Raw genomic sequence first — 17,568 nt, 5'->3', positions numbered from 1 at the left:
GACCAAATCAAAACAACACTTTGGCGGGGTGAAATAAGTACCCAGCTATGCAAAAAGGGCTAGGAATTATGTTAATAAATTACAAAGTCAGATAAAAGAACACTATAGCACGTGATATAGATTTTTAAAAAATAACGATAACTTCATTACCTAAAATCTATATTTTTTGTATTATTTGTGAAGATAATACGAAATATATATCAACTAGATACATGTTACGATGATTGTTTTTCGAAAAAGGACGACATATTCGTCATTCAAGACCTGGAGCCGCTGATCCGACTTTATTCAACGTCAACAATGTCTGAGCAGAAAGTTGAGGTACATTTTGTACCAGGATTTTCCGACTTTATTCAACGTCAACAATGTCTGAGCAGAAAGTTGAGGTACATTTTGTACCAGGATTCTATATAATCCTGGTACAAAATGTACCTCAACTTTCTGCTCAGACATTGTTGACGTTGAATAAAGTCGGATCAGCGGCTCCAGGTCTTGAATGACGAATATGTAGTTGCGATTGGTATATGGCTAAAAAGGTGGGAGAAATCGGTACTTTGTTTGTACTTTTTACGTGTTTCATAGATTCTTGAACTAAGTTAATCGTATATCAAAACAGTTTGGACTTTTGTTAATGAAATAAACATCATTAATTTATCTGAATGCTAAATCAAATGACATGACTTCTTTAGTATTTATGTATTTGACAAGAATCTGATGGAACTCCGACTCGTGTGACAATAAGAAAAGTTTGACATGAAGAGGTGCACATTTGTTCCCTTAGGAATGAAGACTACATGCTGTAAATGTCTACCTCAAATTTCAACAAATTTGTCTTGTGGATTTTTCTTTTTCCTTTTAGAACATACAGGGGATCCGCCAATATACCGTTCTCTGGTGGGATTTTTTGGAAGATTCGTAACCAATTACAAATAAGGAAAATCCTCAGATTTGCTTTCCAATGTAATGTTTATTGACGCAAAGAAGGACTAATGATTTTCATCCTTATCAAATGATATATGTTTGCATGTGGATTATCTTAGTGCTTATGTATTCCTAATTCTTGAAGACAAGACACACGTAATACAACGACAATATTATTTAAAACTTTTTTCGCCGAAACAGTTACATATAAATGGTGAAGATATGATACATTTTTCACGGTTCTTTTTCTATCAAACGGACTTTGGTCGATTATTCACTCACTTTTTCAACTTACATTCGACGTTGTGTCAGAGACATGATAACTCTGACCAATTCTGACAAAGTGTCCAGTTCAATCGTTTCTCATTTAACCAATGCTCTGGTGTAGCACTAGTATTGAAAAGAATCAATGATCATTTTGAAGTAATGGTTCAAACTGTTGTGTTAGGGTCTTCTGAATTTAGGACCATACGATGCAGCCTTTCAGAGATGCTCATATTGAATTTTGTTAAGATTCCCATCATGATCAGAGGGGCTGTTATGATAAGGTGAGTAGGAACAGTTACATTTCTTTTTTTTTTAGGTATTTTATATAAATTATACTAGTATACTTGAAGTTATCCATCTCTCTTTAAAAAAAAAAAAAAGGATAAGCAAGACCGAAAATCATGAAGGAATATCAAGATTTTTTTATACACCAAGAGATTTTAATAAGTTGGATTACGTTGGATTGTACATCCAAAAAAAATGTGTCTTAGCTTTGTAGATAATATTACTTGTATTTCACAAATTCGAGTGAATTAAGTGCTCTCTTAATAACAAACACAACTCCCAAATTAAGGTTAAATAACACTCGGCAGGGGAGTTTTTTTAGGTTCAAGAAATCTTTTTTTTTTTGACAAAACACCGACTTGGGAATAAGTTAATTTAAGTATCTCGATTTGATACATCCGATTATCATGTAAGGATGTAAACCACTGTTTCTATATATTTTTAATTTAGCTGTATTCATGTCAGTTAACATAAAATAAACAATTATAGTTTTAAATAGTAGAGGTTAATTTGTAAATTTTGATCCAGCGGATTGCATATTGGTCAAGTCTTGTTCAGACTGATAAAAATATGTCGATAAGTAATCAAGTATTGGTCGATAACAGGTCGAGAATTGGTTAAGGCTGTTTCAGACTTGTCCTGTAATAGTTCAGACAATTTTCAAATTTTTGGCAAAGTTAAGGGTTTAATACACATCAGAACAGCTGAGTATGGTTAACATTGGTGTCGAGTAATATCGAGTTAAATTCAGACCAGGTTCAGTGCCAGTTGTTGTTGTCTGTTTATGTGGTTCATGGTGTTATTCATTTCTCGTTTTTATATGAATTAGACCCGTTGGTTTTCCCGTTTGAATGGACTTACACTAGTAATTGTTGGGGCCCTGAATAGCTTGATGTTCGGTTTGAGCCCAGGCTTCGTGTTGAAGGCCGTACTTTGACCTATAATGGTCTAATGGTATAAAATGTTACTTGGATGAAGAGGATTTTTTTGGCACTCATACCACATCTTTCTATATCAATTCAGTTTGGTTATGTACAAATCAAAACACTCAAGTACCAATATCAGTTATTATCAATTTTACTAATGTTTAAAAAATAAACTTCATACGTATGCAAACAGTTGGGGAGACACCTGCAAAATATACCAGCTTTTAAAGATCACATAATCTGTGATCAAAGACATCGTCAATACAAACATAGTGTATTCTTGTACAACCTCCTTATATTTGTCCATTGAAGTACAAAATGGAGAATATGAACCATTCATTTTACTAAGTTTTACATAAAAGTTTAAAATTAGTGAAATATTTTATAGAAGCATCAAAAGTCATATTTTCACGGTGCAACACTCCTATTACATGATTCGTTATGTAAGAATTTTTAGTTTATAATTTGAGATTGCCTGGTAAACAAAGTGTGTTTTACATTTCTGAATTGCGGATCATAAAATTCCTCCGACAACACTTCTTAAAGACACTCAGTGACAGTGTGTAATCCGTTCCCTGTTTGCGTCAGATGAAACATTTTTTTCATAGCGTTATAAATTACACAAAAAAGTAGTGTTATTGCAAAATAAAAACAATTCAAATTATATGTTTTCAAAACAATACAATAAACTCATCAAAGATACATGAACCATGACTAAATTTAGTATATACGCCAGACGCGCGTTTCGTCTACAAAAGACCCATCAGTGAGGCTCAAATCCAAAAAAGTTAAAAAGGCCAAATAAAAAACGAAGTTAAAGAGCATTGAGAACCAAAATTCCTTAAAGTTTTGCCAAATACATCTAAAGTAATCAAAATGTTTTTTAAAAGACAGTGACAAATATTTGAGACATATTAAAAAAGATTTCTAGCTCAGAATGAGAAAAATATAAGTTATTTTGACTGTCATGTACAACAGTGAGTTATAATTCTATAAGAAATTATTCAAACAATATGAATCATTTATACAATAACGATTATTTATACAATATAAATTATTTATACTACAATAACGATTATTTATACAATATAAATTATTTATACTACAATGTATACTAATTATTTATACAATATAGATTATTTATACTATATTAGTTATAATTATTTATTCAATATAGATTATTTATTCAATACAAATTATTTATTCAATATAAATTATTTATTCAATATAAATTATTCATTCAGTATAAATTATTTATTCAATATTGAGTATTTATACAATATTAATTATTTATACAATATTGGTTATTTCTATCATATAACTTAATTATACAATATTGATTATTTATACAATAGTAATCATTTATACAATATATATTAGTTATACGATATTGATTATTTATTCAAAAGTAAATTACTATTCTATTAGTTATTATTTATACAATATTCATAGCGAAAAAGATTAGGAAGAGGCATTTTTTTTCTCTGCGTTAAGAACCAATTGGTATATTGTGCTTTTTTCTGCTCTTATGTTGAATTTTTGCCTCTTAGACATATTCCTTATTTCCATTCTTAATTCTGTCATTGAAGTATACCCAACATTCAATTTATACTCATAGAATTAAAACAAACCTCTTTTTTTCTGGTGTGCTACAGTGCGCTACTTTGAATATGAATGGGGTCTTTTGCATTGTTTTAGAGACCCTGAATGGCATGACACGGAAAAAACCCGTTCTACTGTTTTCCGACTTATATAATACTTGTGAGGTAATTAAATACAATATTAAAGGATATATAACATAGTACTGTAGTCATTATATAATCTCAAACTTTTCAGTTATTATATAGCTTGAAATAATTAAAGCATACTTAACTACAGGCATTTTGTTTTATTCTTTCAGAAAGAAAATCGTTAGTACCTTTACATCTTAAACTAAGTTTGTAAAGCTTAAAATCGTCTTGAATTTGATTTCGACAATACATCACCAACTTTATAGTATATTAGTATTGTGAGTTTTCAATCTTAAAAATGCACTAAAAACAACTTTAACTACAAGTACGTTGAAGTTCGAAATCTAAAATTTTCGATTATTGTTGACAGTTTCTTTCGATTGCAATGGTTGTCAAATTTGCAGTCTAGCGCCATCTCCGTGATCCTATGTAAGAGGTATACAAAGTTAAACATCGAGGAAACAATCTGCAACAAAAATAACTTATTTTGAAAAATTGGATTATAACTTCAATTTTACAAATCATAAAACAAATTATTAAGAAGTGGCGATTCTAAATTTACAACGATCTTAAAACTAATATTTTAAATTAAATGAAACACGAATGCCAATTTTTATAGTCTATTTATTACAATTTTCACTAGGTACAAAGAGCATGGATAAATTAGTGTTGCATGAATGACTTATATATACCCATGTGTCACATATACCTTTATCTTTCTAATTTATCTAAAATACTGCTGGTGTAAATGTCAACTACACAAAACAAGCTTCTGATATTTTTTCCTTGTATGCTCTATTTGAAAATTATTTTACATTGTATTATTATGTTAAAGGGAAGAATTTTTTATTACATATGAACACCTATTTAAATATGAAATCAGAATAAGTTCTATCGTCTATACTACTTACTTGATATATACGTCCGGCGTTTCTATTCGGTGGCTCTCTCCATCAATATTGAACCTAAGATTCATTTCTCTCTGGCTAGGATCATTGTTTTCCGTGGCTCTAATACGTACTGATTTTATTTTCTTGAAACTCACAAAATGTTTCACTGCATCCAGCTAAAACAAATTCAATGAATGTAAACAAAACATATAAGTGTGAAACAAAGGCAAAATTCATTTTTTGGAAAATATATGTAATGATCATAAAAGTCGATCTGATTTACTGACAAAACATTGAATTTCCGTATACACAAAAAGGAAACAAACTAGACAAACAACAGCAGCCTTCCAAATCCCATCTGGCAAAAAATCCTTTTAACTGTGTTCACTATGCTGTGTTTGTTAGGCATTTTGAACATTGTATATATATAAAAACAACAAAATCTGACTGAAATCTCTTTTATCAAGTAAAATATGCTAACACCTTTTCAGACTTTCGAATTCAAACAGATAAAGGTGCTTTCTCTTTTTTGTCTATATTCTGCATGAATTCTGCATCGAATAATTTAATAAAACATTCAGACAGAAATGTTGAACAACAAGTGACCATTCGAATACCAAATTTCTGCTAAAAAAATCAATCAACAAAACTAAAAAAATATGTCCAGCAATTTGATGAAAGAAAAACGCAAAGATCTATAATTCTACTTTCAGACATTATGGTTATGCCCTGTCACACAAAAACCCATATTTCAATAAGTGCTTGCATATCATGAATGTATTTCCCAGTAAAATTGATTTTAATAATACCTTCATTTCCTATTTAAATACATTTGTATATACATATATATTTGATGCAAATGAAAAATTTCAGAAATGATTTTTTTTTCTCATACACTTTCTATACAACTACTATGCATAACTTACATGCTCCTGAGTTAGTTGATACAGATTGACAAAATGCTTGGCCATAGCCCATCTACCGCATATAGTATAATCTAACAAAAAGAATTGGTCTTTTTTTGCAGGCTGTTTATCATAAGGTCGGTCTTCAAAATCTAGGTCGTCCGTCCCACCTATTACATTTGTTATTCTTTTTGTCTCTGTTACTGTAAACAAACAAGTATACATGCAATTATTCCAAAATAGCTTACTGCTGCATAAAATATTCTGAGAAAACTGGTGGAGGACAAGGATTGTTTTAGAGCTCATTTGTTCCTGAAATTATAACACCAGGTTTTCGGTGAAGTTTGTGTTTTCCGAACAGCCATTTTCTTTTCGCCGGTTTTTTTATATTCTGTCATGACTATGTCAGTTTGTTTTCGATATAGAAGTTTGAGTATCACTTAATTATTTTTTCTCTTTCTTCAAAAAGAATAAGACAGGTTTAAACATTCAGGTACGATAGAAATAGCACCAAAACTTAAAATAACATGTTACTCAATATCATATTGCATCTGACATTTCAGGTTATAAGTTATTTAAACTACAAATATCACTAAAACTAACCTTTCAAATGAGCCTTTGTCTCATCAGTTGTATCACCTGCATCTCTATCTTCTCTAGATAACAATAAAACAAACATATATTACACAACGTTTTCGTTGTCTGTTGTCATTTCTGTTCTGGAATCGACACTGTTTATAGCGGTACACTACTGGTGCCTTTATTAACATTGGTGGATGTACCAGTGTAACTTGTAACGTGTAACTTCCCTGAACTTCAGATTCGATGTCGCATTTTTTTTTAATTCTGTCTTTTCGTTTTTGCGCATGAGTAGATTTTAGTAAGATCGAACCTTTTTACTTTTTCAAATACAATATGTATGCTTTTCTCTGTGTTATATATATTCAGATCACAGTAAAAGCGTATCAGTGACACAAACTTTGTTGGAAACAGTAACAAGGAAATCAATGTAGTCGATGGCGTAATGTATTAAATCATTGCTCATACATCACTAGGTCATTTATTTAATTTTAGGCTGAACTTTAAAATATATATCTATATTACAATTTAACTTACAAATATTCGTATGTTATTTCCACTTCCAACTCTCTGAATTGTTTTAAAAACACGCGCATGAACGGCACATCTACAATGGTAATTTAGATACACGGTATAGAACAATACAATACAATACCAATATGCTTATTATGATGACATTGTGTATGACATGAATATACATGTACAATATTCCAAGTACATTTCACCTCGCTAAAAAGACCTTCAAGTCACTTTAAATAGATACTACTAATAATTCAGATAGACAGCAGGAATCTTATATAACTGTTGATTGTTCAAATATAAAAGTTGTCCGAATTACAAGACAATTTGAAAGGAAACGAAAAAGGACAAGTTAAACAAAAAATATCGAAATAAATTTTAATTGCCTTCAATTTATTTATCTCTAGTAATGTTCCTTATGATGGCTTACATAAATAACGAAATGTTTTCATCCAGCGATAGTTAACATCAGTATCATACATCATATCTGCGTAGAGGACATAACCAAAACATATGATTCCATATCCAATCAGTTTGTCGTTGTTATAACAACCAACTGTGTTATAGAGGTCTGTTTTACCTACAAATAAAAAAAAACATGTTTATAATGCCATGCCCCTGTCACGTGGTAACGTTAATAGTAATAAAAACTATGACTTTTGTTTAAAAAGGCACGACCTTCATGTTATAACATTATTATGGTTCATTAAATTAAGGTTGACATTTTTTATAATGCCTTACTATTTCCAAGCAATTTATTTTAGGTATTAACCTGTTGGCAAAATGCGGATGAGAAATATATGCATGATTGAAATTATAAATGTATCTTATCTCATTATATTGCTAAAAAGAACTGCGTGTAGTTGTGTCCCTATAAATCACAATCTAAAAACTTTATTGGATGGAATTAAGACTTTTATAAAGAAACTACGGTTTCACCCTTCGCAGGCACAGTTGGCCTTACATGGATTCGGCTATTTCATATTTATTTTGATCATATAGCATTTCAATAGTTTCGGTTATTATACATCCTCGCCTTGAAATAGTTGGATTCGATCAAACTGATAAAGGTAAATCCAAAAAAGCGCGTCTGACGTATGACATTTATGTAACGTGTTTTTTTATTATTAGTTAGAAGTCAAAATTAACAAAACCTTAAAATTGACTTTGAATAAATTATGAAAAACAAAATGTATCTAAGTTAAAATATTATAAATTATTATAAATTAAGGAATGTATCTTCCTTATGCAAAGCTCTGATTACTTTCACGGATTTGGCTATATTTTTTTGGACCTTTTGGATAATAGCTCTTAATCTTTTATATAAGCTTTGGATTTCAAATATTTTGACCACGAGCATCACTGAAGAGACATGTATTGTCGAAATTTGCATCTGATGCAAGAAAATTGGTACCGTTAATGTTACTAACAAAGTATTTGCATTTACGTTGGAAGGTTAGTATTTCATTTTAGTAGAAATTCTTAGAAAGTGTAAAAGATATTAAGGCACATGAGTTCTGATAGTATAAGGTCTTCAATGCAGCTTACAGTGAATGGTTAAATCCATTAAGAAGATTGTGAGAATTGGAAAAATCAATATGCTAAAAATGTCTTTTCAAAAAGCATGAATAATAGTTAAAAAAACGTGCCCTCAATCAATAGTTGCTCCCATCACATTTGTACTAACCGTATTGAATTATACATGTAGATTACAATAGGTCACTTTTTTATTTAAAAAGTACACTGACCAATATTTTAAGAACAAAAGTTTAAAGCAAAATAAGATAAACCTCTTATAATGTGTAGAACTGATGTCATTACATCCATTACTCCATGTGCAAGTCTAGCAAGTCCACATGCAGACCCTGTAAAAGAATTCGAATATAGTCATTGTTCAAATAAAATGTTATTATCTTTTTACACACTCGATATGTTGACTCTTTGAATTAACTGAATGACATGCAGATACTTATCAAGTCCAATAGATATAGCTAACCCATGCATTTGTTTATATCTATTTTTCGATCAATTACCAATCTTAAATATCAATCTTATGACCAGGGACACTTTTGTGTGAGTTATAATATTGTTCCAATAAGCTTACTCTAGAATAAGGCGAAAATTTATAACTGTTCTAAAATGTATAAAATTCAAATATTTTAATAATAGTAATCCCAACAAAGATATTTAGTCAAAATTGCAGCTATCAGTTTCAATTGGTGGAGAACAGACATTTTATTTTTAGAATTTCTAAAATCTACCTCAATTACGGTACTTATCTGTGATGTAATGATCTTTTTAAGAGTATATAATTTACTTATATTTTTCGTAGCAATAGTTTCAAATGTACTTGAGCACCTCTATGAAATTAATAATAGTTTTTCTTTCGTTCTATGATGTTTTCATATTACTAAATGGTTTGTACGTTAGTATACCAATGCATGTACTAAATTGTATATGAAATTTAAAGTTGTATTTCACCTTTAAAATTAAAGGGGCACTAGCTACGAGATATATAAAAAGTTTAAAGTTTGATTTTTTTTGGTTCAATCAATAATGAAAGTGAAATAGTAATCAATAATGAAAGTGAAATAGTGAAATAACTATTCGCTTTTTGCAGTCAAAAAGATTCAATTTGTCAAATTACGCTAAGAAACATTGATAATTAGGTTTTCACATGCAAGTGAACGAGTCGACCTCTTTAAATCCGTTTTCATGTGAACTTCAATTTAACCCCTAGCTAGAGATTATTTAAAGAAAAAGAATGTCAACAATGACAGTGAAACTACGATAAATCATTTGATTACTAATTTGATGCACATAAAATCATTCTTATACGGTTAAAAGCAATGAGAAACATCTATCTTTAATCTATAAAATAAAATCAAACAGACCTACAAAAATCCAATTGCACGTGTTGGTTTAATCTATGCATATTTTTACTTATGTTAACATCGCTTATATGGTCATCTGAGGTCAAACCGATAGTGAATTAGATTGTGTCTGGACTAAAATACACACGAAACGAACCTATATTTTATCTACCCCGTGCTCTGTAAATTGTTTGTTTTAGACTTTTGATAGTGTTGATAAATGTTTTACATTGTTATAAATCAAATATGAGAATTTGAGTCAAATCGGTGACCATGAATTTGACAGCTAGTGCCCCATTAAAGCTTTCTCTTACCTGTCGGTATAACGCCAATAGGGAAATCCATCTTTTTTAAAGGAGTAGAACTGCTGTTGAAATCTACACTAGCTTCCTGTTGTGTTTTTCTCATTAGAACATTAATAATTTCTGAACATGTTCCATCCCCTCCCATTATAACTAACCTGTCAAATAAATAATTCACAGATTTTTTTCTGGTATTTTACATGGACTGAGGGAAAACTTCACTAAATTTAAGATTTAGTTTATCAACTGCAAATTAAACAGAAAATTCCAATCAAATGAATGTTGAAAATACATGTTTTCATGACGAGGAACCAAAGACGATATCTTGACCACTTGTTTAATATTGGTAAATTACTACATTATTCTTTTGTAAGGATTAATAATTTTTTTTGCTTTAAATAATATTTCATCTTGTAATTCTAATTTAAAAAAAGGATATGTTATGTTTATTGGAAATTACCCGTCCACCGAATTAAAGTCGTAGTTCTCTGTTATTTCTGTAAAATGAAACGGTCTTTGTGAAACTGGAAAAAATAAATCTTGTCATTTAAATAAAACTGTTAACATATTTAATCATATAAATGTATACATGTATAGTTTCTTATCAGCTCTTGAAAAAAGGTTAACTATTTCGTGCAAAAGTTCGAACTATACGATGGATTTTTTTATAATTGAACGGATAACTTATTCCAGTAAGGTTAATTATTCATGACTGATATATCGGATAATTGAACAGAACAGATAACTTTCTAACACAGCATGCATATAATAAATAATGTACCAGTTATACATGTTATAATTAACCGTGCTAACACTAAGGAAATCCGTGCTTGTACGATTTACTCACCAACAACATCTGTCTGTATCCCTGCTAGCTCCAAAACAGGTACCACCGTTTTTTCACAAACTTGTTTACCTTTTCCTTTTCCACCAATTGGATTAACAAACACGGCTAATTTCCGCGGTCTTTTTGTAACTTCGAAAATATAAAAAGATGACAGAGATAAGAGTTTTTGTCTGAGACATTTTTTTAGTTTGCATTACAGTAAGTGTTGACTTTGTCGTCCGACTGTTTATGAAATAGTTGCAACTGGGCGTTAACCATGAAGAATTATAACCAATCAATTACTATTGGACATTAAGTATTTGTATGTTTGGTACCTTACGCCTATGAGGAAACTCATTTGTTTTCATGATACATAAAATAAGCTGAAGCATCTCTTTGTTTATGTTACGATGTTCTATATAACGTCATTGGGTCTTTTCTCTTACTTTGGTTTTGAATGTTCATAAACTATTTACCTATCCTCCATTAATGATTGATAATCAATGCAATGTGCATACTGATATACCTATATAAAAATAAGAAGATGTTATGTTATTGTCAATGAAACATCTCTCAACCAAATGAGACCGACAATGATGACATAGAAGTTTCAAAATATAGGTCGACGTACGGCCTTCAACAAGATAATTTATAGAAGAAGATACATTCGTGAAGTTTGCCTTCATGAATTTATTTCTTATCTTCAATTCGTTATACGGCCAAAACAAAACACTATATGTTCCTAAATGAGGTAATCGAGAAAAATATATTAGAAAGAACACACTATTTATGTGTTTGCCATTTACAACTGTTTATACTTTTATCGTTTACAATGTCTATGTGTTTACAGCTGACAACTGTTTATCAAATCAAGGATATTAATACAAAACACACCTGTACTGATTTTCTTAGAAAGAGTTTCCTGGAAATCTCTTAAGACATTTTCCTCTGATTTAATATCTAAATGCTCTTTCGTTAACTTGTGATTTGGAAAAGAATGATCTTGTATGTAGTGAAGTCTGCATGTTTTCCCGTCGCCAGATATTTTTTCTAATGATATAATATCTTCGTATGGACGCTTATCTGGAAAACAGAAGAAAAAAATACAGGTTTCTCGTTTAGAAATAATTTGACATCACGTTTTTTATGAACTTGTACTTTCATTGCAAGGATATAAGGGCTGAGTTTTACTTCAAATAGCAATACTCTAAGTCCAAACTAGTTTTAATTATAAATCCACATCGGTCAACATACAATGTTGGTTTTCATTTCAGTTCAATAAAAAGTGAGTCCTCATATTATTAATTTACATATAGTTTTACAGTAACAACAAGAAAAACATACAAAAAAATAATATTTAGAGACCTCAAATCTAAAAGACCCTAGGCCTCTATCATTAATGGTTTTCCAGTAACAAATTTATTTCATTAATTTCAATATAAAAGGGGAAATAACTCTCATATGGAGTCTTCGTAAAGCTTCGGTGAAAATAAAACGTAACATCCTGAGGATATAACGAGCAATTTGGAAAAATAAATTTGTCGCTTTCTTTTACGGTTGCGGAGGAGATCTGATAACACGAAAAACAGTGTTTTGGGAGATAACTCTTACAAAGAAAAGCGTTCGGTTAAACAGGGTCAGTTTCAAAAGTGTATAGACTGAATGAAATCATATACAAAAAAACTAAGCGACATCTTTTGAAACATTTTTGCACCGCAAGAAAGACCTAAAAACAAAAATATGTTCATAGTACACGGGTGTCCCATCCGCAATTTTATTTTCTATGTTCAGTGTATCGTGAAAATGGGGTAAAATCTCTAATTAGTCATTTAAATTTGAAAGATCATGTCATAGGGAACATGTGTACTAAGACTTCAACTTCATCAAAAATTACCATAACCAAAATATTTAGCCTGAAGCGGGACAGACGGACAGGCAAACGAACGAACGAACGAACGAACGAACGAACGCACGAACGAACGCACGAACGATCAAACGAACGGACGAACGGACGGACGGAGGCACAGACCAAAAAACTTAATCCCAAAAAATGGGAAATACAAACTCCAGAGGGAACCATTGTTGTGTACGACACTTGTAAAAACATCAATATAAATTAAAGAAAATTAACTTTGCAATAGTAATCACCTATTTTATGTAGATCAATATTTAATAGAAAGTATAGTCGACAACAAAACCACATTCATGATCACAAACTTATGAAATGGTTAATTTCGGAAAATCCAATGATATATGTCACTAACTTCCATATTATATACTCGTATGTCGGTGAATTTTATAACTGAATATAAATTATAATATTAAAGTGGATGTGCTACAATATAATATAAGTACACTTGAGATCGCGTACAAAAACAAGAAGATGTTAGCTAGACTTAGCACATGTTTGTTACAAGTTAACGTTCTATATTATCTTCTTACAATCAGGTTTAGTCGATTTTATTCGGTGATCTATACATCTATAATATATGCATATGCTCAATAATTTTAATAGAAGAATGTCGATATATACTCTAGGATAGTTTGACTCAAATAACACTTAGAATGTTCGTTTGCCCTAAACAAAATTATCTGATTTGTTGGTAATTTAAAGTACTTGAGTTTATTATCAAATGACATTTTAGTATTAGGCAGTAAGCTTTCGGGAATAATTTCTTCACTTATTATATACACTCATATGTATCGAATACAATCCTGATAAATTGATGCTTTACTTTAAAAAACACGTTGTCTCTTCAAATTGATGTAATTTTCCATAATTATACATCGTATATGTATTCGCTGTCACCTGTGGGCTACACTAATATCTTGTTGATCATCTGATCAAACTATACTTTTAATCTATAAATAGCTACTATCTCATATAGAAAAATAAAGTATATGTATCAGTCTTACCTGCATATATTATATGCTGTATTTGATGGCTATACTTACATTCTACTTTTTCCGTGGAATACACAATGCCTGACTCTGCTATTTGTATTTCTGTTGAAGCACCAGCTATTTGAACGTTAAAAATCATTGCATCTTTTGAGCGCAATAAACAAATATTTCTGATAATTTAGATGTGTTTACATCAATATGCTAAGTGTGGCTAAATGATTAAAAAGAACGATAACTCTACAAAAATTTAATACAATAAAACGTATATCTGGTTTAGTGTCAATCAGCTATCAGTGTAACATCTGAACAGTTTATATTATAGCAGTTTATATAGCATTGTTTAATGAAAAAAAGGGTAACCCAGTATATATATAAAGCTATGTCAATGGTTTCAAAAAAAAAAAAATAATGAAATCAGTATAAGTATTATTCAAATATCTTTTCTCTTAATACAAGTATCATTACAACGTCTATAAGAACTTATTGTTATAAAAAAAAACGCAAACATGTCTGTAACCGACAATTTACACACACAACTAACCCTGTTGACCTTGCCAGGGTAAATACAGTTGGGAAATCAGATTGCAGGAGAGCGCATACTCAAATTCAAAGACATTAATATAAAGTAAGTACACCGTATATTTGTGAAAAATTTATTGCTCATTGATTGATTGATTGATGTTAATCTTCAAATAATAAGTAGATCAGGATGCAGAACTAGTACATTTTTTGACTGCCTATGAAAGTGATATATATAAATATAGTCAGAAGTAGTACGTCAATCTTTCGAGTTCATCCGTCACCGGAAAAAACTCGTCAATTAGGCGCGCTTTTAATTTGTGACGTCATTCACCAGATAGAGGGGTTCGCCTGTATCCCTGCAATTTCAAAGTTCATCAAGCGTCTAATTGATCGTCATTGTGCAGGATAAACTAGAAATATTTATTGTTTCATAGGTACTTAAGTACAATTAACTAATGACAGAAGTGCTGATTGACAAATATGAGAATTTAGTTTGCTGAATAAATCGTGCAATATAGTATTATAATTTTCCAACCACTCGCTCAACATTGGAATGGAAGTGACGATGCCCCTAAACGCACAGATGCAGTTCACTAAAACCAGAGTTTTTGACGGAAATGCATCGAACTCGAAAGTTGTCTATTGTATTTGTCCCTTCTTTTAAGCGTTCAATGGCAAATATTTTATGCATATTTTTGACGATAATCTAAGAAATATTTGGGTATACATTTTCCTAAAATAAAACAACGTGTGTACTCTTTAGTTTGCAAAGGCCTTTTAGCAAGCAAAGAGTTTTGACACCCTTCATTCACGAGACATCGAATTCAATGTACTAGTACATTCAAACCAGCCAAACTACATGACACCCCTTGTAAGGAAGTGTTTTACTGTCTATTGGGAAAGTCAAATGACGATCATAAATGAATAACCCAGAGATCCCTTCCAGTGTAGGCAACAAATGAGATATTAAATAAACCCTCTGATCATTTTCCTAGGTGTCACACCCAGGAAAATGCTCAGAGGGTTTATACAATGTCACCATCCTTAATGTTCAAGAACAGAAAAGCTCTCTATACACCATCGGAATGAGAATCCCTATTCTATCTGGATGATTAAGAAATTTAATACATTCTGCACAGCGGCAAAGACGTTCCCTCCCATAAACATCTGTCTCACTGTCGGAAAGAGACGTATAAAGGAACACATTTAAACCCGTTAAAAGATAGTGTGTGAGAAAATTATGAGTTCCGCTTAAAGTATAACAATTTGTTTTAATAAATTCTATATTTATCTATTTTTATTTATTCTAATACTATTTTATCTGTTTAACGTTTTATCGAATGACCAATCGATGTCTGAATTTCTTTGAATTTTTGTATAAAATAAAATTATGCGACAATATTGAAATATTTATATTGTACAAGAGATTGAATCTGATCAAATGTATTCACGGATCTTTAGAATATGCAAACTGCACTTGTACATATACTAGTAGTTATAAGTTGATGATGACTGTGTTCGTCCGCAATGTGATGAGTTTGTTTACCAGTTGACGTTTAGGCAGATGTTTGCTCATTTGGTTTGTGAAATTATTCGGTGTTGTTTATGTAAGTGCAAATCTGGTGATAAGAATAATTCGGCTGGTCATTTTCGTGAAAGGAGGAGTTGATTGTGATAAGGGCAAAAGAACATATCCGTAGTCATCTTGGGAACCATAGATTACAGGTACACGTAATCCATAACTGTCAACAACTCGTGATCGAATTCTCACATTAGAGAATCTGAAATTATTTCAGCTGTGCTCGCCCAACCATCTTTGTCAATTTTAAATGTAGGTAAAGATAAGATGCAGACTTTAGTTTTATCTACAAGTTTATTATACAAAATCGTTCTTTCACCTAAAATTGTTAATCTTTGTATCGGTTCAGGTTTAGATAAAATAATCCACATTAATATGAAATTTCATCTGTTTATGAGATAAAGGATACAGCCAATATTCCATTTATGAGTGCAGTGTCATAACCAGATAGTATATAAAATTAAAAATAATGAATGTAGTCTTGTGCTAACTAATTAAAGGCCAGAGGCTCCTGTATTGGGGCAGGTGCAAAAAATGCGGCGGGATTACACATGTTTATGAGATCTCCACCCTCCCCTATACCTCTAGTCAATGTATAAAAGTAAACGCATAACAATACGCACATTAAAATTCAGTTCAAGGGAATTCCGATTCTGATGTCAGAAAATGTAACCAAAAGAAAATAACAAAATGACATTATACATAAATAACAACAGACTACTAGCAGTAAACTGACATGCAAGCTCCATACTTCCATTTAACTGATTGAAAGATTATGTCTTCATCATATGAATATCAGGCACAATCCCTCCCGTTAGGGGTTTAGTATAATACCATTACAATATATATGGGGAAAACATAACCCGTGTCATGCCAACAACTATTTTTTTTTATAAATGTGTTTAGTTCCGATGCAAAGGCCCAATAAGTGAATCAATATTTACGCAAAAATATACAATCTTTAATGACCTGACAAGAGTACCGTAACTATATCCTTTCCTAATAAGTCAATTTAAAGGTTTTGTTTGCTTCTGAGGTACCGGTGAATACTGACATTTTTGTACTTGATCAAGAATATTTCCATAAAAAATGGATATGAAATACCTGAACGTATAAGAACTCTGCATGTTGGGATATATTTACGAATGATGTCCTTATACCGATGACACAATTTAGTAAATATTTTGACTAGTTTGTGATATCTAAAACCCTGGTGTAATAATTTTTCAGTAATACAAAAATTTCTAAAACATTGTTACATACACGAGCGAATCGTACAAGTTGAGATATATAAACACCGTAAGATGCTGACAAGGGAACGTCACAATCTAAAAATGGATAATTAACGATAGGAAATGAAAATTATCTCTTTTATCATAAATTTTAGTATTAAGCTTTCCGTCAATGACATAGATATCAAGATCGAGAAAAGGTCAGTGGACATTGTAAGTACATATTGTGAATTAGCTTTATTCTAAGTAAGTTCAACAGGATAAATTTCTTAAGTATACATACTGAAGTCGTCATTATTGAGCGCCAA

General features: G+C 30.8%; 1 protein-coding gene across 1 annotated transcript; it reads right to left on the bottom strand.

The window, feature by feature from the left end:
• Positions 1-3,729: 3,729 nt before the first annotated feature.
• LOC134714902 (uncharacterized) lies at positions 3,730-14,138 on the bottom strand. Its single transcript, XM_063576597.1, has 12 exons — positions 13,979-14,138; positions 11,918-12,106; positions 11,045-11,173; positions 10,658-10,721; positions 10,210-10,355; positions 8,813-8,887; positions 7,453-7,602; positions 7,041-7,110; positions 6,528-6,580; positions 5,946-6,127; positions 5,041-5,195; positions 3,730-4,595 (listed from the first exon to the last, which is right to left on the bottom strand). Exons 1-12 carry the CDS (start codon positions 14,064-14,066, stop codon positions 4,535-4,537), a joined length of 1,362 nt encoding a protein of 453 aa, XP_063432667.1. The 5' UTR covers positions 14,067-14,138; the 3' UTR covers positions 3,730-4,534.
• Between the last annotated feature and the right edge of the window lie 3,430 nt (positions 14,139-17,568).

This window comes from Mytilus trossulus, chromosome 4 (assembly GCF_036588685.1).
Source record: "Mytilus trossulus isolate FHL-02 chromosome 4, PNRI_Mtr1.1.1.hap1, whole genome shotgun sequence".
Lineage (NCBI taxonomy): Eukaryota > Metazoa > Mollusca > Bivalvia > Mytilida > Mytilidae > Mytilus > Mytilus trossulus.
Note: the sequence above shows the minus strand (reverse complement) of the source record. Positions and strands in the feature narration are given on the sequence as shown.

Coding starts and splice junctions, on each gene's coding strand:
- LOC134714902 (XM_063576597.1), bottom strand. CDS start 14,066: ATGATTTTTAACGTTCAAATAGCTGGTGCTTCAACAGAAATACAAATA. Junction 10,356..10,657: donor GACTTTAATTCGGTGGACGG/GTAATTTCCAAT, acceptor TTTATTTGACAG/GTTAGTTATAATGGGAGGGG. Junction 5,196..5,945: donor ATCAACTAACTCAGGAGCAT/GTAAGTTATGCA, acceptor AATTTGTTTTAG/CTGGATGCAGTGAAACATTT.